General features: G+C 38.6%; 1 protein-coding gene across 2 annotated transcripts in view; it reads right to left on the minus strand.

Moving 5' to 3' along the window:
* Positions 1-21,513, minus strand: part of LOC103118619 (ankyrin repeat domain-containing protein 26-like) — a 74,773-nt gene that overhangs the window by 6,337 nt on the left and 46,923 nt on the right. For both annotated transcript variants that reach the window (XM_060193343.1, XM_060193342.1), the window contains exons 16-22: positions 15,355-15,538; positions 14,362-14,499; positions 11,809-11,952; positions 8,705-8,827; positions 6,002-6,292; positions 3,679-3,980; positions 793-1,024 (exon numbers count right to left, since the gene is read on the minus strand). In XM_060193343.1, the coding sequence (XP_060049326.1) occupies positions 793-1,024; positions 3,679-3,980; positions 6,002-6,292; positions 8,705-8,827; positions 11,809-11,952; positions 14,362-14,499; positions 15,355-15,538 (1,414 nt within the window). The remainder of the gene's footprint in view (positions 1-792; positions 1,025-3,678; positions 3,981-6,001; positions 6,293-8,704; positions 8,828-11,808; positions 11,953-14,361; positions 14,500-15,354; positions 15,539-21,513) is intronic.

The following is a 21,513-nucleotide window of genomic DNA, read 5'->3' on the forward strand; positions in this document are numbered from 1 at the left end:
TAACTTCAGAGAAGTTAATTTTAGCAATTTCTAATTTTATTTACTTCATGACCAATGATTAATGAGGGCCAGCTGGTGGTGTACTAGGTTGAGTGCACATATTACCATGCGAAAGACCCAGGTTCAAGCCCCTGGCCTCCACCTGTGGCTAAATGTTAGATGTCAACCACCCACTTACTCTTAGGGATGGAGAAAGGGGAGGGTGTGAAGAAAACTTGAAAATATTTATGAACCACAGCCAGACTGAAATCAATCTGAGGGACCAGGTGGTGGTGCACATGGTTAAGCAGACACATGACAGTACACAAGGGCCCAGGTTCATGTCCCTGATCCCCACCTGCAGGGGGAAAGCTTCACAAGTAGTGAAACAGGGCTGCAGGTGTCTCTGTATCTTTTTCCCTCTCTATCTCCTCTCCCTTCTCAGTTTCTCTCTGTCTCTATCCATTAAATTAATAAATGAATAATGAAATCAACTTGAGAATAAATCAAAGCATCTCAAAGTATATGTCTGGTTATCAGTCCATCTATTTAATCTTTAAAATCATTAAAGAATAGATTATAAAGAAAAATTTGATGTTTTCTTATTTACAATTATTGAGTAAATTATGGTTATCTCTTGAAAATGAGAGATCCAGAGACTTGAGAATTGTAAAATGTCTGTCTCGTATTTTGATTGGCGCAAGTAACGGACTCTTACTTTCTGTGTCTAATTCAGTCTAGCAACCCAAAATTTCACCAAATCAAAATGAGTATAATGTCAGAAATTTGAAATCAAAGAATAATACCACTAACCTTGGTCATATAAATCTCCATGTTGTTATTTGAATGTTGGGGGCTTGGAGTAGGAATCGCCAGGTCTTCTTTTGCACTGAGATTCCTTTGGAACATTAAATTAGGTTTAGGATTTGCCATACAGGATGACTCTAGCCTTGCAGGAGGAGTGCTGAATAAAGACCTGTCCTGCTTTTGCTCCATGTGATGGGTGTTGATGATCTCTCTTAGACTCTCATTAGTTCTGTGAAGTCTGTAAAAGGCAAATGCTTAACATTTTATTCCCCCCCCCCCTTGATTCCTACACGACTTAAAATATGTCACTTATTTATTAGGTAGAGACAGAGAGAAATCCAGATAAAAGGGGAAATAAGAGAGGGAGAAAGAGAGCTATCTACAGCACTGCCTTACCACCCCTTAAAAAATATTTTTTATTTATGTATTGGATAGAGATAGGAAGAAGTTGAGAGGGCGACAGAAAGGGTGATAGAAAGAGCCACACCAGCAGCACTGCTTCAATGACCATGAAGCTTTCCCCCTGCAGGTGGGGACCAGGAGCTTGAATGCAGGTCCTTGCACAAAGTAACGTGCATTCTATTGGATGCACCACCACTCGGTTCCGACTTGTTTTCTTTTAATTTTGTTTGGCTTTATATGTTAACTCTCTTTTCAGCCACCAGGTTCCAGATGCTAACATGATGCCAACCAGACTTCCCTGGATAGACAACCCCACCAATGTGTCCTGGAGCTCTGATTCCCCAGAACCCCACCCCACTAGGGAAAGAGAGAAGCAGGCTGGGAATATGGATTGACCTCTCAATGCCCATGTTCAGTGGGGAAGTAATTACAGAAGCCAGACATTCAACTTTCTGCATCCCACAATGACCTTGGGTCCATACTCCCAGAGGGTTAAAGAATAGGAAAGCTATCAGGGGAGGGGATGGGATCTGGAGGTCTGGTGGTGGGAATTGTGTGGAGTTGTACCCCTCTTATCCTATGGTTTTTTCAGTGTTTCCTTTTTATAAATAAAATAATCTCAAAAAGAAAATCAAGTACATTTAAGTTCTTTCCACCTTGTAAGCAACTATTAAAAACAAAAATTTTAAAAAGTTATAACAGTAACCAGTATTTAAATACTGAAAATGCATGAGAACATGCCTACTGCATGTCTTAAATTATAGATTCTAAGTTGTTTTAAGGGTATGTAAATGTTTGCAGGAGGATTCCTAACTGACAAGTAATTCAAAGTCGGGAGGCCTGTCAGTGATGCAGGTGGCATAGTAAATAATACCTGCTACCTTCTGGCCTGGCTCAACCTCAGTGTTTTTTTTTAACATGTATTTTATTTATTTCATAAGCTAGAGAGAGAGATCGAGTTTCATATAAGAGAGAATGAGAAACCACAGCACCACTCCAATATGCAGTGGTAGGGCTGGGACTGGGGCCCTCAGGCATGTAAGTCCCACACTCTACTTGTTAAATTATTTCCTCAGTCACTACACACAGAACCCTGATGGTTCAACACATTGTGTAAATCAGTTTAGATAGTAAATAAAACAAACCAAACTCTCCCTCAGAGACACTTTTTTTATTTACTTTTTTTTACATTTATTTATTTTCCCTTTTGTTGCCCTTGTTATTTATTGTTGTTGTAGTTATTATTGCTGTTGTTATTGATGTCGTTCGTTGCTAGATAAGACAGAGAGGAGGGGAAGACAGAGAGAGGGAGAGACAGATAGACACCTGCATACCTGCTTCACCGCCTGTGAAACGACTCCCCTGCAAGTGGGGAGCCGGGGCTTGAGCCAGGATCCTTCCACCGGTCCTTGTGCTTTGCACCATGTGCGCTTAACCCCCTGCGCTACTGCCCGACTCCCAGGGACATTTTTTAAGTGTTTGCTTTCACCACTTGTATCTACTTCACTCACTACCTCAGAAGCTGTGCGTTGAACACCAAGGAATAACTTAAGAGCAATGGCCACTGAAGAGGAGAGAGAGAAGAGACAGCAAAAGGGTGATGGGGAAGAACTTAGCAGCTCCAGGGGCAACACTGTTCATAAGACACTGGAGGTGGGATCTTTTTAGACTTCCACACACAGTCTTCACCTCAGACAGACAACAGTATTGGTTCCTGCTGCTTTGCAAATATATTGTCCTTCACCCCATAACTTTGCATCATTCACATTTATGTGTGTGTAGAGCAGAAAAACTGTAGTAGAGGGTTTATCTCAAGGCATCCCTTAGAGATAATATAGTGACCATTAAAAAACGTTAATATCCCTGTGAGAGACAGCTCATCAAAGAAAGCACATAATCTTGCACAAGGTCCCAGAGCACAATTAACCAATCAAGTGCCAAAATAATAGTAATAATAGTTGACCTTTTAAGTTGTAGCCTCCTTCCTGCCCCCAAACTCATATATACCTAGGAGAATTCTGACATGTAATTTTATGATGTTGTTATCTAAGTTACAAAGTTTCAAAAGAAAAAAGAAACGTAGCTGGGGACTAGTCGACCAGGTTAATTATATGAAAACATTAAAATAAATCATATGAAACAAAAAAGGGAGGAGATAGAAAAAAGGGTTAAAAAAAAAAAGTATATTGGTAGAACCAAGGCTTCATGTCTGATCTCACTGTCTCAAGCCAAATTTTTTTTGGTACTGGGGTTTTAACCTGAATTGTCCATGGCAAGACATGCTCCCTATCTGGCCCCAATAAAGGTAAGTTTAAAAGATCAGCTAGTTTTCTGAAAATTTGTTATTTAGTAGATATTCATTTTTTTCTTTTCTTCTTCTCCTCCTCCTCCTTCTTCTTTTTGGATATTCATTTCTTACTAATAGTATGGACCGGATCTACAAAATTAATGAACTAGATTTATTTCCTATGAGTCACTGTTTTAACTTACTCTTTAAGTTTATTTTCCAAAGACATTTTTTCTTGATGTTGTTCCAGGTAGAGCTGCTTGTACTCTTCCAATTCTATAATATGAAAGTTTTCCCGAGATTTCATGCTGGACAGTTCAGATTCCAGGTTTGCAATTTGTTGCACATATATTTCTTTTTTTCTTTTATAAGAATCAGCTTGAGAATTTTTCATTGTGAAGACTTCCGATTCCAGATCTTGAATTCTGAGTTCTATTTGATTTCTTGTTAAAGCATCATTATCCTCTCTTAACTGCTCTAAGTATTCTTGAGATGCTGCTTGTTCCTAAAGCAAATTTAAAAGACATTTAAAAACCTGAAGAATTGAAGAACAGTAATATATTTTCTTTCTTCCTTTTTTTGTTTCCTGTTCCGGCTAGCCATTTTTCCCCCTTGTATTTTTTCTTTCTTTCTAATTTTTATTGGATAGGACAGAAAGAAATTGAGAGAGGACAAGAAGATAGAGGGGGAGAAAGATAGACATCTGTAGACCTGCTTCACTGTTTGTGAAGTGGACTCCCTACAGGTGAGAAGTGGGGGCTTGAACCTGGATCCTTGAGCTTAGTAATATGTGTGCTTAGCCAGAAGCACCACCTTTAGTTTTGAGTCAGTGATTCAGAGAGAAACCTAAAAGTGAAAAGAAGCTAAAATCAAAATATTCATTGTCATCATTCTTATCATCAGGACTTGGGAGACCAAATCATGATTATGCAAAAGACCTTATTGCCTGAGGTTCTAAAATCCCAGGTTTAATCCCCCCCCCCCCCCACTACTATAAACCAGAGCTGAACAGTGCTCTGGTGAGAAAAAAAATACCAAATAATCAATAATTGTCATCAGCATTACCTGAGTTATAAAAATTAATCTGGGACCAGCAACATAGCACACCTGGGAACACAGCTGTTTTGCCATGTTCACGATCTGGGTTTGAGCCCTGTTCTCAATAGCACTTGGAAAAACTATGAAGTTGTGCAGGATTCGAGCCCAGCTCCCTGGGGGATGCTTCATGAGCAGTGAAGCAGGTCTGCTGGTGTCTACCTTTCTCTCTCCTACTCTATCTCGCCTTTGTATCTCAATTTCTCTTTCTCCTATCAAGTAAAAAAAAAAATTAGTGAAAGCCAAGCTGAGAGACCAGCTTAGTGATAACGATGATGGAAACTGAATTATTTAAAGGAAGAAAAAAAAGCTACTTTTCTTCCATAAGTCTATAAAAATAAGTTGCTAGCGAGTCGGGTGGTAGCACAGCGGGTTAAGCGCACATGGCGCGAAGCGCAAGGACCCGCATAAGTATCCAGGTTCGAGCAGGGGAGTTGCTTCACAAGGGGTGAAGCAGATCTGTATGGGTCTATCTTTCTCTTCCCCTCTGTCTTCCCCTCCTCTCTCCATTTCTCTGTCCTATCCAACAATGATGACAACAACAACAGCCATAATAACTACAATAGAAAACAAGGGCAACAAAGGGAAAATAATGAATAAATAAATATTTTAAAAAGCTTTAAAAAAGAAAAATAAGTTGCTATAAGGGAGGGGCCACGTAGTGGTACACCTGGTTAAGGACACATGTTACAGTGCTCAAGGACCCCAGTTCAAGCCCCTGATCTCCACCTACAGGGGAAAAGCTTCATGAGTGATGAAGGGAGGCTGCAGGTGTCTCTCTTTTTTGCTTCCTCTCTATCTTCCCTTTCCCTCTTGATTTCTCTCTGCCTCTATTCAATAAATTTTAAAAAGTATTTTAAAAAAACAGGTTAGGGAGTCGGGCTGTAGAGCAGCGGGCTAAGCGCAGGTGGCGCAAAGCACAAAGACCAGCATAAGGATCCCATTTCGAACCCCGGCTCCCCACCTGCAGGGGAGTTGCTTCACAGGCGGTGAAGCAGGTCTGCAGGTGTCTATCCTTCTCTCCTCCTCTCTGTCTTCCCCTCCCTCTCTCCATTTCTCTCTGTCCTATCCAACAACAACAACAATAATAACTTACAACAATAAAACAACAAGGGCAACAAAAGGTAAAAAATAAAATATAAAAAAAAAATTAAAAAAAAAACAGGTTAACACTTAAAAATGCTATAGGGGGAGCAGAAGAAACACATTCAGTGTACACATCCAGAAGGTAATATTCAGGCTAGAGATTGCATAGTGGTGATGCAGAGACATTCATGCCTGAGGCTCTGAGGTCTCAGGCTCACTCTCCTGCATGACCATGAAGTCAGAACTGTGCAGTGCCTTGGTAGGAAGGAAGGAAGGAAGGAAAGAAGGAAGGAAGCTAGTTTGCAGTAAAATAAACTAGAGTCAAATATAGGACATTATATTAACCTGTAAGAATAAATTAACTTCTTTCAGTTTTTCTGTTACATCTTGTCTTGCTCTTTCTTCAATTTCTACTTTATACTGTTCTACTTGATGTAAATCTACCATTCTTTGTTCTATGTGACTTTTGAGGTTGACTACTTCTTCTTCCAACTTCTGTTCATTTCTCTCTATTTTCTGATATTTCTTTAGCGTTTTTTTCATACATAGTAATTCTTGTTGAAGAACTTGATTTTGTGTGGTCAGACATAGACATTTTGAAGACGAAGTCTCCAGTTTTGCATTAAGATCATCAACCTACAAGAATTTAACAAAAATCCAGTAACGAAAAACAATCAACTTTTGAATAAATTAATTTGCAGTAAAATATTAACTGGACAGTAATAAAATATTAGAATGGAGAACCACAGATTACTCAGAAAATCAAGATTACAGTTTAAACCACCAGGAGTCACAAATGTATACTTTACTGTCATGATCTTTGTCATATAGTAGTTGTATTAAATTTTATATTTACGGAGATGGGTGGAGGCACACTCCATTGAGTGCGTATGTTACAATGTGCAAGGACCGAGTTCAAGCTGCTGGTCCATACTTACAAGCAGGATGCTTCATGGGCAGTGTTTCTTTCAACCTATTTCCCCCTTCCCTCTCAGTTTCTTTGTTTCTATAGAAAAAATTGGATTAAAAAGTTAATATGGGAGTCGGGCGGTAGCGCAGCGGGTTAAGCACACATGGCGAGAAGTACAAGGGCCGGTAAGGATCCTGGTTGGAGCCCCTGACTCCCCACCTGCAGGGGAGTAGCTTCACAAGCGGTGAAGCAGGTCTGAAGGTGTCTATCTTTCTCTCCCCCTCTGTCTTCCCCTCCTCTCTCCATTTCTCTGTCCTATCCAACAACGACGACATCAATAACTACAACAGCAAAACAAGGGCAACAAAAGGAAATAAAAATAATTAAAAAATTAAAAAATAATATATGTGCATTAATTGTATATAATTAAAACTTTTTATACTTATATTTCCTTATGATGACTTCATAACTTTTCTCCCAGTAAGAAAAGTTTTTTTTTTTTAATTTCTTTATTGGGGGATTAATGTTTTACATCCGACAGTAAATATACAATAGTTTGTACGTGCATAACATTTCTCAGTTTGTAAGAAAACTTTAAATTCATACTTAAAAAAGAAGCAATTTCTCATAAAAAAAAAGTAAAAACTGTAAAATTAAGAACTATAGTGGGTATCTATGGAGAGGTGGGGGAAGGACACACAGAACTTTGGTGATGGGTGCGGTGGTGTGAAACTGTCCCTGTGATGTATTTTTTTAATTAATTAATTTATTTTCCCTTTTTGCCGGGAGCCAAAACCTTAGCTAAGTCTCTCACATAACCGGTGAAGGGACATTCCGATCATTGGAACTGCGATTACCATCTAACTGTTTGGAAAGTTGCTCACCCACCTCCCTCCCCCCACTACCTTAGCAGAACTTCCTCATGGTGTGTGCTTAAAATGCGGCTGTAAAATAAAATTTTCAGAGCTTGATCAGAAACCTGTCTTGCTCTCGTTCTTCGTGTCTCTTGTCTCTTGTCCCCTCCATTCTCTTGCCCCCTACCCTAGGTTTCCGTCGATAACCCTGCAGGCCGGGGCACCTTTTGTTGCCTTTTTTTCCCCTTTTATTGTTGTTGTCGTTGATGTCCTCACTGTTAGATAGGACAGAGAGAAATGGAGAGAGGAGGGGAAGACAGAGAGGGAGAAAGATAAGACACTTGACCGTGAAGCAACTCCCCTGCACGTGGGGAGCTGGGGGCTCGAACCTGGATGCTTACCCTAGTCCTTGCGCTTTGCGACACGTGCGCTTAACCCGCCGCGCTACCACCCGACTCCCCATCCCTGTAATCTTATCTTGTAAACCATTACTAAATCACTAATAAAAATGAAGTACTGAGGGCAGGGGTAGATAGCATAATGAGAGACTCTCATGCATGAGGCTCCAAAGTCCCAGGTTCAATCTCTCAAACCACCATAAACCAGAGCTGATAAGTGCTCTGGTACATAATAATAATAATAAATAATGATAATAATAATAATGTACTGATATGTACTAATACCATTGAAAATATTATGTGACATTAAATAAGCTATTCACAAAGGACCACCTATAAAATACCCAGAATAGGGGACTGGGCAGTGGCACACTGGCTTAAACCACATAGTACAAAATAGAAGGACCCCCTGGGGGGGCTTAACCGGGTTAAGCGCACACAGTGCCAAGCACAAGGATCCCAGTTAGAGCCTTGGCCAAGGTGGATTGCTTCACAAGTGGTGAAGCAGGTCTGCAGGTGTCTCTCTCTTCCCCTCTCTGTCTTCCCCTCCTCTCTCCACTTCTTTCTGTCCTATCCAACAATGACGACATCAACTATAATCACTACAACAATAAAAAAGGCAACAAAAGTGAATAAATATTTTTAAAATATATATTTTAAAAAGAATACATTATATGCAGAAGTGTACAACTATGCCTTCAAATGTTATAATGCTAAAAACCAATAAAATAAGTACTTTATAATAAAGATAGACTTTTTTAATACGTCACAGACTATAAAACACTGAATTAAATTTAATCCTAAAACACTTTATATTACTTAACCAGTTAAAGGTTAGCTGTTGACATATTAAATTTTGCCCGAATTGGCCTCAGATTGGACTTACTTTCTTCTTTAAATCCTCCTTGTCTTCTAATTTAATACATGATGTAACTGCCAGTGAAGTCTCTAACATAGTTTGCTTTTTCAGAGTATCCGCCAGTTCTTCTTGAAGTTGTTTCACAGTTGCCTAATAAGATATTTCTGTTGCTAGTTATTTCTTTTATGGGGTGCTAGAAATCAAACTCAGAGCCTCGTGTGTGTAAAGCCACCAGACCCCTCCCTCCCCCGCAGTCCAACTTTTTATAGTATCTCTGTGAGAATCAGAGCAAAGCGCTACTCAACCATCCATGGAGTCCTGTTTTTCTTTCTGCTCTTTCATGGTTTGTTGAGATTGAATCTAGGACACCGTGCAAATAAGACACTACCACGGGTCCTGCTCTCTGACCCTTTCTGCTGAGTTTTAAAAATCACCTTGTTATTAAATCATATTAATAATAAATAATACTGGGAGTCGGGCGGTGGAGCAGAGGGTTAAGCGCAAGTGGCGCTACGCGCAAGGACCAGCGTAAGGATCCTGGTTCGAGCCCCCAGCTCCCCACCTGCAGGAGAGTCGCTTCACAGGTGGTGAAGCAGGTTTGCAGGTGTCTATCTTTCTCTCCCCCTCTCTGCCTTCCTCTCCTCTCTCCATTTCTCTCTGTCCTATCTAACAACGATGGCATCGTAACAACAACAATAACTACAACAACAATTTAAAAAACAAGGGCAACAAAAGGGAAAATAAATAAATAATACTAACGGGCGTACTTTGAAAGATCGTCACCAGTTCACATTCTTTTTCTCATACATATATATTCCTATTGACTGGTTCCCGCTAAAGACACAGAAGGTGTTATCTTCCTGCTTCATCAGGAGGATAACTTGGGTAGTGGTTTCATCATCACTTTCCATTCTCCCCTGATAAGTCTGTAAAGCTTTCCAACTACTAATCTGCAGAGATGGGTATGTAGGTGGGGCTAGTGGTAAATTTCACATTGTGGATGTTTTTCTGTTTATTTATTTACTTGTTTACTTACGTTTACTGCCACCAGGGTTATTGCTGCGGCTCAATGCCAGCGCTATGAATCCACCACTCCCCACTCCAGGCAGCCTTTTTTTTTTTTTAATTTTTATTTTGATTGATAGGACAGAGAAATTGAAGAGGGTTGGGGGAGATGGAGAGGGAGAAAGACAGACACCTGCAGACCTGCTTCACCACTCATGAAAGGTCCCTGTGCAGGTGGGGAGCGAAGGGGTTCTCCAGTTGGGGTCCTTGCATATGGTAATTGAACCTTGAGATATGAATTATGAGCAAAGTACTTATAAAATGTTTAAAGGGGTGGGGGTAGATAGCATAATGGTTATGCAAACAGACTCCCATGCCTGAGGCTCCATAGTCCCAGGTTCAATCCCCTATACCACCATAAACCAGAGCTGAGCAGTGCTCTGGTTAAAATATATATATATATATATATATATATATATATATATATATATATATATATATATATATTTGAAGTAAACTAAATTGCTGTGGAAAGATTAAATCAAGTATAGATTGGGGAAGTGAAATGACCCAAGTTCAAGCCCAGCCACCACCACGTTAAAGGAAGCTTTGGGGGAGTCGGGCTGTAGCGCAGCGGGTTAAGCGCAGGTGGCGCAAAGCACAAGGACCGGCATAAGGATCCCGGTTCGAACCCCGGCTCCCCACCTGCAGGGGAGTCGCTTCACAGGCGGTGAAGCAGGTCTGCAGGTGTCTATCTTTCTCTCCCCCTCTCTGTCTTCCCCTCCTCTCTCCATTTCTCTCTGTCCTATCCAACAACGACAACAACAACAATAACTACAACAATAAGGCAACAAAAAAAACTACAACAAGGGCAACAAAAGGGAATAAATAAATAAAATAAATATTAAAAAAAAAAAAAGGAAGTTTTGGTGCCATGATCTCTCTTACTCTTTCTGCTTTCTCTGTCTCTAACATCAATCAACCAATTAAAGTACGGTTTCATTAAAACTCATTTCATTTGTCCCAAATTATGATTTAGTTAAAAGCAGGCTCTTTTAAAGAGTTGAGTGTTTTTAAGAATACATGCTTTCGTACTGAAATAATTCCCAACTGAATTCAAATTGACATGAATATAAATAAAATTATAACAGCTAGACTGCGTAAAAAAAAAATCCACTGAGGGAAAAATACTATGAGATACAGTATCTAAACAGATTTTCTAGGAAATCAAGAGTTAACTGGAGATAACTCAGCTAAACTATTGTAAAAGCACTTATTTTTAGGAATGAACATTTTCATTTACTGCTTCATTGAAGCCTTAAAATGGGGTGACATAAAGATTAAAATGATTTTAGCAGTATAAGTAAAATTTTAATAGTCAGTCTAATGTCTTTTAGCTTAGAACTCAACTTCTTAAAATTTCACAGAAGGGAGTCTGGCCGTAGCACAGCAGGTTAAGCGCAGGTCGCACAAAGCACAAGGACCAGCGTAAGGATACCGGTCTGCAGGTGTCTATTTTTTTCTACCCCTCTCTGTCTCCTCCTCCTCTCTCCATTTCTCTGTCCTATGTAACAACAAGACATCAACAACAACAACAATAATAACTACAACAACAATGAAAAACAACAAGGGCAACAAAAGGGGGAAAAAAATATATATATATATATATATTTTTTATTTCACAGTTAACACAATGTCTACTCAGTGTAAAGCACTTTTGGGGTCTTTTTTTTTTTTTTTAACCTCAGCTCTGGCTTATTGCTACTCTTGTTGGATAAGACAGAGAGAAAATAAGAGAGGAGGGGAAGACAGGAGGGGAGTGATAGACATGTGCAGACCTGCTTCACTGCTCCTGAAGGGAGCCCCCTGCAGGTGGAGATCCGCGGGTTCACCAGTCCTTGAGTTTAGCATTATGTGTGCTTAACCAGCTACACTACCTCCTGGCCCCCTGGGGCCTAATTCTTATTTACTGGATGTAAGGTATTCTAAGCTAATAGCTCCAATACATTTACAGCTTATATGTTTTAAATATGCAACTCAAGGCAACATTTAGCCATAATCACATATTATTTTGAATTTGATTTCAGGAAGTTTGAAAAAAAAAAATTGTCTTTCTGCATACTCACTTCTCTTTCGACTTTCTCATTTTCAGTCTTATGGAGTGTTTCTTTTAAAGTATTACATTCATTAATCAGTTCCTTATTTTTTTCTTCCAGCAGAAGGTGTCGCTTCTCACTTTCATCTTGAAGAACGTCTAACGTCTTCTGAAGCTGGTGGTGGATATTCATTGCATTTTTATAATAAAAATTTTATTAAAAGACTTTCATCTACAATAAACTGGTAAACTTAGATATTATAGTAAGCACTTATATATTCATCAGTGAGCATATCAGTTAACAACTCTGGAATGGCAAAGTTAAAAATATATTCAAGCTGCAAGATTTTTCCTCCAGGTCTTTTGACTGAACCATCAGTGCTCTAACTCCAAACCAGTTACCTATCTAGTGTACACATGCAAATAGGAAAGAAGGCTGAATTTTGGTCCATACTGCCAGAGTGTTAAACAGTAGGGAAGTTTCTAATGGAGGGGACACAGAAGTCTAGTGGTGGGAAATGTATGGAATTATATCCCTATTATATTACAAACTTGTCAATCAATATTAAATCATTAGTAAAAAATGAAACAAAAAAATAGCCCTTCTGAAAGTCAGGCATTAAAAAAAAGAAGAAAAGAAGGCTTATATTTTCAAACAGTAAATAAAAAATGTATGAAGTAACCTTTGACAATCATGGAATTATTTCCTGCTATGGTAATTTTTATTTCTTAATTACATTGTTTGAAACAGTAATAAATGTGAAAGGGGGAAAATACACTTAATTATTAGGACTAAAACCCCTATGGGTTTAACACTAAACATATATTCTAGAATTTAGAATTTAATTGTCTTCAAAAATTCCTCATACAGGAATAGGCTACTACTTGGAATGAATTCTTGCTTTTTAAAAAAAAAAAAAACAGAAAATAATACTCAAAACACAGACTCTGCACTGGTAAATATGTTTCTTCCTTACTATCAGTGGAAGTCATAAACTAATCTGTATTACAGAGTAAAAAATCACTGCTGCAAACTGGAATTTTTTTTCCTTTTTTTTCTTTATTGGGGGATTAATGTTTAACATTTGACAGTAAATACAATAGTTTGTACATGCATAACATTTCTCAGTTTTCCATATAACAATACAACCCCCACTAGGTCCTCTGTCATCCTTTTCCAGGATCTGTATTCTCGCCCCCCCCCCCCATCTTTTACTTTTACTTTGGTGCAATACACCAACTCCAGTGTAGGTTCTGCTTAGTGTTTTCTCTTCTGATCTTGTTTTTCAACTTCTGCCTGTGAGCGAGATCATCCTATATTCATCCTTCTGTTTCTGACTTGTTTCACTTAACATAATTTCTTCAAGCTCCATCCAAGATGGGATGAAAATGGTGAAACTGCCACTTTTAATAGCTGAGTAGTAGTCCATTGTGTATATAGACCACAACTCGCTCAGCCACTCCATCTGTTGTTGGACACCTGGGTTGCTTCCAGGTTTTGGCTATTATAAGTTGTGCTGCTGTGAATGTAGGGATATACAGATCTTTTTGGATGGGTGTGTTGGGTTCCTTAGGATATATCCCCAGAAGAGGAATTGAAGGATCATAGGGTAGGTCCACTTCTAGACTTCTGAGAGTTCTTTAGACTGCTCTCCACAGAGGTTGGACCAATTGACATTCCCACTAGCAGTGCAGAAGGGTTCCTTTGTCCCCACAACCTCTCCAGCATTTGTTGCTGCTAATTTTTCTGATGTATGACCTTCTCACAGGAGTGAAGTGGTATCTCCTCATTGTCTTTCTCTGCATTTCTCTGACAATAAAAGACTTGGAGCATATTTTCATGTGTTTCTCGGCCTTTCAGAACTCTTCTGTGGTGAATATTCTGTCCATGTCCTCTCCCCATTTTTGGATGAGGTTATTTGCTTTCTGTTTGTTGAGTTTGGCAAGCTCTTTATATCTTTTGGTTAATAAACTCTTGTCTGATGTATGGCATGTAAAGATCTTCTCCCATTCTGTGAGGGGTCTCTTTGTTTCAGTATTGGTTTCTTTTGATGTGCAGAAGCTTTTTAATTTGATGTAGTCTCATTGGTTTATTCTTGCTTTAGTCTTCTTTGTAACTGGATTCCTTTCATTGAAGAAGTATATATTTACTTTTCCATCATCAAAACTTCTCCAGGGTTACACCTGTGTAGTTCCACAACTCCAAGTAACAGATATTTTTCTTTCCTTTTTTTGTCCAGATAGAAGGTGAGAGAGAGAGAGAGAGCCCACAATTTTGCTGTAACACTTGTGAAGTTTCTCCTTTGAATGGTGCTTCCAAGTAGTGGTGAAGGTTTGAACCCAGGTCCTTGAACATGGTAAAGTGTATGTTCTACTGGGTGTTACCTCCTGGCTCCCCACAAGTGAATTTAAAGCATTATTATTTTATCCAAAACAGGTTACATACCATAAACCCCTGTACACCATAAACTAAAGCAGAACAGTGCTATGGTACAAAAGAAAAAGATATATATATATATATATTCCCATACATTTGAAAACACACACACACTCCCTCATATTTGAAAATGACTCAAGAAGATACCTCAGAATTCATTTTCTCATAAATCATTTCTAGCTCCTTTTGCTTGCGAAGACGACTGGTCAGGATTTCTTCTTGAAATATTCTGGCACTCTTTTGTTCAGAAAGTTGCCTCTGAACATTATTTAGTTTTTCTGCAACCTAGAGATGTGTTTCATTAGATTATGGCACTATATCACTTAAAAATAGTCAAAACTTAACAGTAGAAGCTTAAAAAACTTAAAAAAAAAAAAAAGAACCTTGTCTTTTATCGGCACAAGGATCTTTAGCTCCTAGATAAAATAAAATTGTAATTTAAATGGCAGCTAAATTGAACATAGAGCTAAAACACTGGCAGATAAGGCATTGTGAAATTAAGTTTCTTTAATATGTAACTAGTTCCATCACAGACTCAATTTACATATTTTAACATAAGCCAAAATTGACACTCATGTTAAGGCTGATCTCAATTTACCTTCCATTTCATTCATTCAGAAAACATCCACAAAATATTATACAGCATGAATTGTGATAAAATAGTAACTTTAGCTAATTATTATTAATTCCTGTTTAGGATGAGATGGTATGATTTGGGGCTAAATCTTATACATTAGTGCTTGGAAGATGGTACAGTAAACAAGAGCATTGAACTCTCAAGTATGAGTTCTTTAGGTCAATCACACACAGATGTCAGTACTCTGTGCCAGGGTAATGCTTTGGCTTGCTCTTTTGCTCTCTCTCTCTCTCTCCCCCTCTCTCTCTACCTTATCTCCTTCTCTCTCAAAATAAACAAAGAAAATAGTTAGAAGCTTAAATATTCTACATTATACTAATGGAATAGTCTAAATAGCATTGATGAAATAATGTTTGAAATATAAAGATTTTTTGTTGTTGTTTTGTTTTTTACCAGAGCACTGCTCAGCTCTAGTTTATGGTGGGGCATGAGAGTCTCTTTGAAAAACCATTATGCTATCTTCCCTGCCAGAAACATAAAGTTTTTACTAAAGATTAATTTACCTGAAAAAAATTACTTCTTAGAGTTCTCAAATCCATGTTTAGTGTTTGAAGAGAGAATTCAAGTTGTTGTTTCACTTCAACTTCTTTACTGTATTGCTCTTCTGTTTTTCTTAACTGCTCCTTAATTTTTTCATATAAGAAAACAGCATTTCTTCTTTTCTCTTCTTCTTGTTTCAAGGCGAATCTGAAATTAAATATGCTTATCTTAAATTTTTTTTGTTTTTAAAAAATTAAATGTTTAGATTGTAATCTAGTTCTACATGTGTTGGTTTATTCTCCTAGTGAATTTTAATTTCTCTTCAGTCTCTTCCAAAAGATGTATATGTGTATGTATATGCGGTTGAAAGGTAACAATGGGAAAAAAAAAGCATTTTCTATTTAGTTTTAGTTAACAGTAACTCTTGTAAATATTGTGGTATTTGTTTGTTTGTTGGTATGTTTTAAACTAGAGCACTGCTCAGCCAGCTCTGGCTTATGGTGGTGTGAGGGATTGAAGCTGGGACCTTGAAGTCTCAGGCATTAGAGTCTGTTTGTGTAACCACTATGCTATCTCCACCTCCTCCATATGGGAAAATAAGTTTGAAATTACTCAATAAAGTTAAAGTTGAAAACCATCTGCTTCATTAAAGAAACCAGACCTCCCACCTTCTGCACACCATAACGATCTTGCGTCCATGCTCCCAGAGGGATAAAGAATAGGAAAGCTTTCAAGGAAGGAGATGGGATACAGAATTCTGGTGGTGGGAATTGTGTGGGACTATATCCCTCTTATCCTATGACCTAGTTGATATTTTTTATTTTATAAATAAATAAAAAGAAAATCACCTGCATCTCCCCACATAATTGTAACTACTTTTTCATTTGGCCAGAAAATTTTGTTACTCAGTAAAAAAGAGAGTTGTTTATAAACAAGGTTATAAATTCACTAGAAAAAAAATTTCCTTCATACAATATTACAGGTACCCATGAAAATGATTTTTCATCAGTACATAAAATCAGCAGATTTTTTAACACATATATCTTCAGATTAGTGTGATGCAAGATTAGGTTTAAAAGGCTCTTATCTCTCTCTTTCTCTTTGCTTCATTTTATTGGGTAGTTAGTGGTTTGCAGTACAGTTGAGGTCACATGGGTACATTTTCTCATGTTCCCATGCTAGGTGTCTGCAAAACACTCTCACCCCCAATTTAAGCACTTTTCAGCCATCATGCACTTAGACTCCAATGTTCTTTATACTCCTCCATCCTTGGAATCCTTTTTGTTAGTGCAATGCACCACAACTAGTCCAAGTTTCACATTGTGTTTTCCCTTTCTGTCCTTGTTTCTTCCATTTCCACCTATAATTTATATCAGCTTGTATTTTTTCTTCTTCTCTTTTTGGTTTCTCTTAACATGATTTTTCAAGTTCCATGCAAGATGAGGCAAAGTAAATTACTTCATCATTTGTAACATCTGAGTAGTATTCCACTTTGCAAACATACAACAACTTTATTCTCTACTCATTTGTTGTTAGGCATCTGGGTTTCTTTTTGGTAGTTTGGGCTACTACCAATTGCACTGCTAGGAACATAGATATACAGAGATCTCTTTGGATAGGTGTTTTTGTTTTCTTTGGACTCAAGTTCCTAGGAGATAAATTGGAGGGCCGTAGGGTAGATTCATTTCTAGTGTTCTGAATAATCTCCAGGGGGCCAGGTGGTGGCGGTGCACCTGGTTAAGCACACATAGTAGAAGCATAAAGACCCACTCGAGGATCTGGGTCAAGCCCCCTTCTCTCCACCTGCAGGGGGGAGGTTTCACTCGCTGTGAAGCAAATCTGCAGATACCTCTCTCTTTCTCCCTTTTTGTTTCCCCTTCCTTTCTCAATTTCTCTCTGTCCCATCCAATTAAATGGAAAAAATGGCCCACCAGGAGAGTGGATTCGTAGTGCCAGCACTCAGTCCCACCAATAACCCTGGAATAATAATTTTTAAAAATCTCCAAACCATTTTCCACAGGGCTTGGACCAATTTACATGACCACCAACACTGTAGAAAGGTTCTGTTGTCCCCACATCCTTGAAAAAATTTTATTTCTGTCCTTTCGAAATGTATGACATTCTCATATGTATAAAGTGTATCTCACTGTTGTTTTTCATTTTATTTCTCTGGTCATCTATAACTTTATAACTTTGGGTATTTTTTTCTTTTCTTTTTTTTAAAGTATCTTTATTTATTTGTTGGATAGAGACAGCCAGAAGTCCAGTGGGAAGGGGGATACAGAAACAGAGAGATTGCAGCACTGCTTCACCACTTGTAAAGCTATCCCCCTGCAGGTGGGGACTGTGGGCTTGAACCTGGGTCCTTATTCGTTGTATCATGTGCGCTCAAGCAGGTGCTCCATGACCCAGCCTCTTAAGAATTTTTTTTTAGGGGGCTGGGTGGTAACACAGGGTTAAGCACATATGGCGCAAAGGGCAAGGACTGATGTAAGGATCCCAGTTTGAGCCGCTGGTTCCCCACCTGAAGGGGGTCACTTCACAAGAGGTGAAGCAGGTCTGCAGGTGTCTTTCTCTCCCCCCCTCTGTCTTTCCCTCCTCTCTCCATTTCTCTCTGTCCTATCCAACGAGAACAGTAACAACAACAATAATAACACAACAGCGATAAACAACAAGAGCAACAAAAGGAAAAAAATGGCCTCCAGGAGCAGTGGATTCGTAGTGCAGGTACCAAGCCTCAGCAATAACCCTGGAGGCACAAAAAAAAAAAATTTTTTTTTTAAATCTGTTGGCTTTCTAGATCTCTTCTTTGGTGAAGGTTTGGTTTTTATCACTGTGTTTCATGAGTTATTTATATTTTGATTACTAGCCCTTTATCTGATGAAAAGATCTTGTCCCATTGTAAAGATCTTATCCCATTATGTAAGGTATCTAGCTTCCTGTATTGCTGATGGTTCTCCTTGCTATGAAGAAGCCTTTTATTTTGATGTAATACCACTGGTTTATTTTAGATTTTGTTTTCTTTGTTGTTGGACTCAAGCCTTTGAAGGCATTTCTGAAGTACAGGTTATGAATTGTTCTGCAAATTCTTCTTCTATGTATTTGATAGTTTCTGGTCTAATGTCCGTGCTGTTACTACATTTGAAGTTGACTTCTGTGCACACTGATACGTGGCGGTCCTGTTTCATTTTTCTGCATGTTTCAACCCAATTTTCCCAACACCATTTGTTTAAGAGACTCTCTTTTCTTCAATGTTTTGGGCCCTCCTGTCAAAAATTAGTTGTGTAGAGGGAAACCTATTTTCTCTTGTCTCTTACATTTTTCTTCTTCTTTTTTAAATTAATTTTTTTTAATTTATTTTAAAATAATATTAATATAAATATTAAATATTATTTATTTTTGGCTAGACACAGAGAGAAATTGGAGGGGAGGAGGAGATAGAGAGGGAAAGAGACAGAGACACACCTGCATCCCTGCTTCATCACTTGTGAAACCTCCCACCACAGGTGGGGACTAGGGGCTTGAACTTGGGTCCCTGCTCACTGGAATGTGAGCACTTAACTAGGTGTACCACCTGATGGACCCTTTTGTTTTTCTCCTTCCTTCCTTCCTTCCTTCCTTCCTTCCTTCCTTCCTTCCTTCCTTCCTTTTATTCCCATGCAAGGATCTGGGTTCGAGCCCCAGGCTCCCTTACAACTCTTTCAATGTATGTTATTGATCTTTATGTATTTCATCAATATTAATTCATTTTTTTTAATTTGTATTTTTTCAATTTTTTTACATTTGTATTTGTTATTAATAGTATGATACAAGGTTGTAAGATTAAGGGTCAATATTAAATAAACAATAACGGATATGTGCTTTCAGAACAAATATCTCAGTTAATTTTATTTCTTTGTAATAGAGAACAATGTTGTGTAAGTTGATCAATAATCACTTTCCATTTTACTTTTTTAAATTTTTGCCTCCTGGGTTATCACTGGGGCTCAGTGGCTGCACTACCAATCCACTGCTCCTGGCAGTAATCATTTTTATTTATTTATTTATTTTAAATTTTATTTATTTATTTAATATTTATTTTATTTATTTATTCCCTTTGTTGCCCTTGTTGTTTTATTGTTGTAGTTATTATTGTTGTTGTTGTCGTTGTTGGATAGGACAGAGAGAAATGGAGAGAGGAGGGGAAGACAGAGAGGAGGAGAGAAAGATAGACACCTGCAGACCTGCTTCACCGCCTGTGACTCCCCTGCAGGTGGGGAGCCGGGGCTCCAACCGGGATCCTTATGCCGGTCCTTGTGCTTTGCGCCACCTGCGCTTAACCCGCTGCGCTACAGCCCGACTCCCTATTTTTTATTTTTTATTAGCGATTTGCTATTGATTTATAAAATGACATGTCAACAGAAGTATAATTCCACACTGTTCCTACCACCAGAGTTCTGAATCTCAAGTCCCTCCATTACAAACCATCATAGTTCTCCCAAAGTTTGCAGATATGGATTAACTGTCAACTATCTGTCTACATTTGCACATATTTGCTTCCTTTTACTTCCAAGTCCAATCCTCTCTTCCCTTCTAAGCCACACATGACCCTGTTATTACATCCAAATATTTCTTTCTTTTTCGTCCCCTCTCTCTGGGATTTGATAGTGCGGCCATCTTTTTTCCACTGTTGTTGTTGTTATTGTTGTAGTTGGATAGGACAGAGAAAAATTGAGAGAGGAGCGGAAGACAGAGAGGGCAGAGAAAGACAGACACCTACAGACCTTGTGAAGTGACCCCCTATAGGTTGGGATCCTGGAGCTTAAACCGGGATACTTGCGCAGGTGCTTGTGCTTCACACTATGTGCAAGTAGCCCTGTGCACTACCGCCCAGACCTCTCCGTTTTCTCCATGCATCTATCAAAAGTGAAACTGCATAATTAAAAACATTTTCTGTCTTGGTTAACATGAGCACCTTATATTCTCTGGTGGCTATGTAAACTAATGTAAACTTTAAGAACAATTTAGAAATATGAATCAAAGACTTCTTAAAGGCTTTCTACACTAACCAAGTAATATATTAAATAATTTATTCAGGGGGGTCGGGCGGTGGCGCAGCGGGTTGAGTGCATGTGGTGGGAAGTGCCAGGACCGGCGTAAGGATCCCGGTTTGAGCCCCCCGCTCCCCACCTACAGGGGAGTCGCTTCACAGGCGGTGAAGCAGGTCTGCAGGTGTCTGTCTTTCTCTCCCCCTCTCTTTCTTCCCCTCCTCTCTCCATTTCTCTCTGTCCTATCCAACAACGAACGACATCAACAATAACAATAATAACCACAACAAGGCTACAACAAGAAGGGCAATAAAAGGGGGAAAAATGGCCTCCAGGAGGGGTGGATTCATGGTGCAGGCACTGAGCCCCAGCAATAACCCTGGAGGCAAAAGAAAAAAAAAAAGAATCTATTTAAAGTAATACAGACAAAGAAATATACAAAGTATATTCCTTCTAGCATTCATTATAACATGGAAAATTTTAAGATAACAAAAGTTTGATTTTGTTAAATAAGAATGTTTCTATGCGATCATTACAATTTTGATTTGTAAGACTATTCATTCAATTTGAATTAAAATTACTCTCTTAAGAACTTTCATTTTTATATTTTTTAAATTTTTTTCTATTATCTTTATTTATTTATTGGGTAGAGACAGTCAGAAATTGAGAGGGAAGAGGAAGATAGAAAGAAAGAGGGACAGAGAGACACTTGCAATATACTGCTTCACCACTCATGAAGCTTTCCCCCTGCAGCTGGGGATAGGTGCTTGAACCTGGGTCCTTGTGCATCCTAATATGTGCACTCAACCAGGTGCACCACCACCCGGTCCCAGAACTTTCTATCTTATTTCTAAGAATTTCATATTTGGCAATATTAAAATTCACTCTCCTGCAAAATTCTGGAAGGTAAATTCACAAGGAGAAAATTTCTTTTAAAAATATTTTATTTATTGCATAGAGACAATAGAAATTGAGATCAAGGGAGGGGGAGTGTGTGTGTGTGGGTGTGTGTGTGTGTGTGTGTGTGTGTGTGTGAGAGAGAGAGAGAGAGAGAGAGAGAGAGAGAGAGAGAAAGAGAGAAAGAAAGAGAAAGTTGCAGTATTGCTTCATCGCTTGCAAAGCTTTCCTCTTGCAGATGGGTACCAGGGCCTTGAA

This window comes from Erinaceus europaeus, chromosome 6 (assembly GCF_950295315.1).
Source record: "Erinaceus europaeus chromosome 6, mEriEur2.1, whole genome shotgun sequence".
NCBI lineage: Eukaryota > Metazoa > Chordata > Mammalia > Eulipotyphla > Erinaceidae > Erinaceus > Erinaceus europaeus.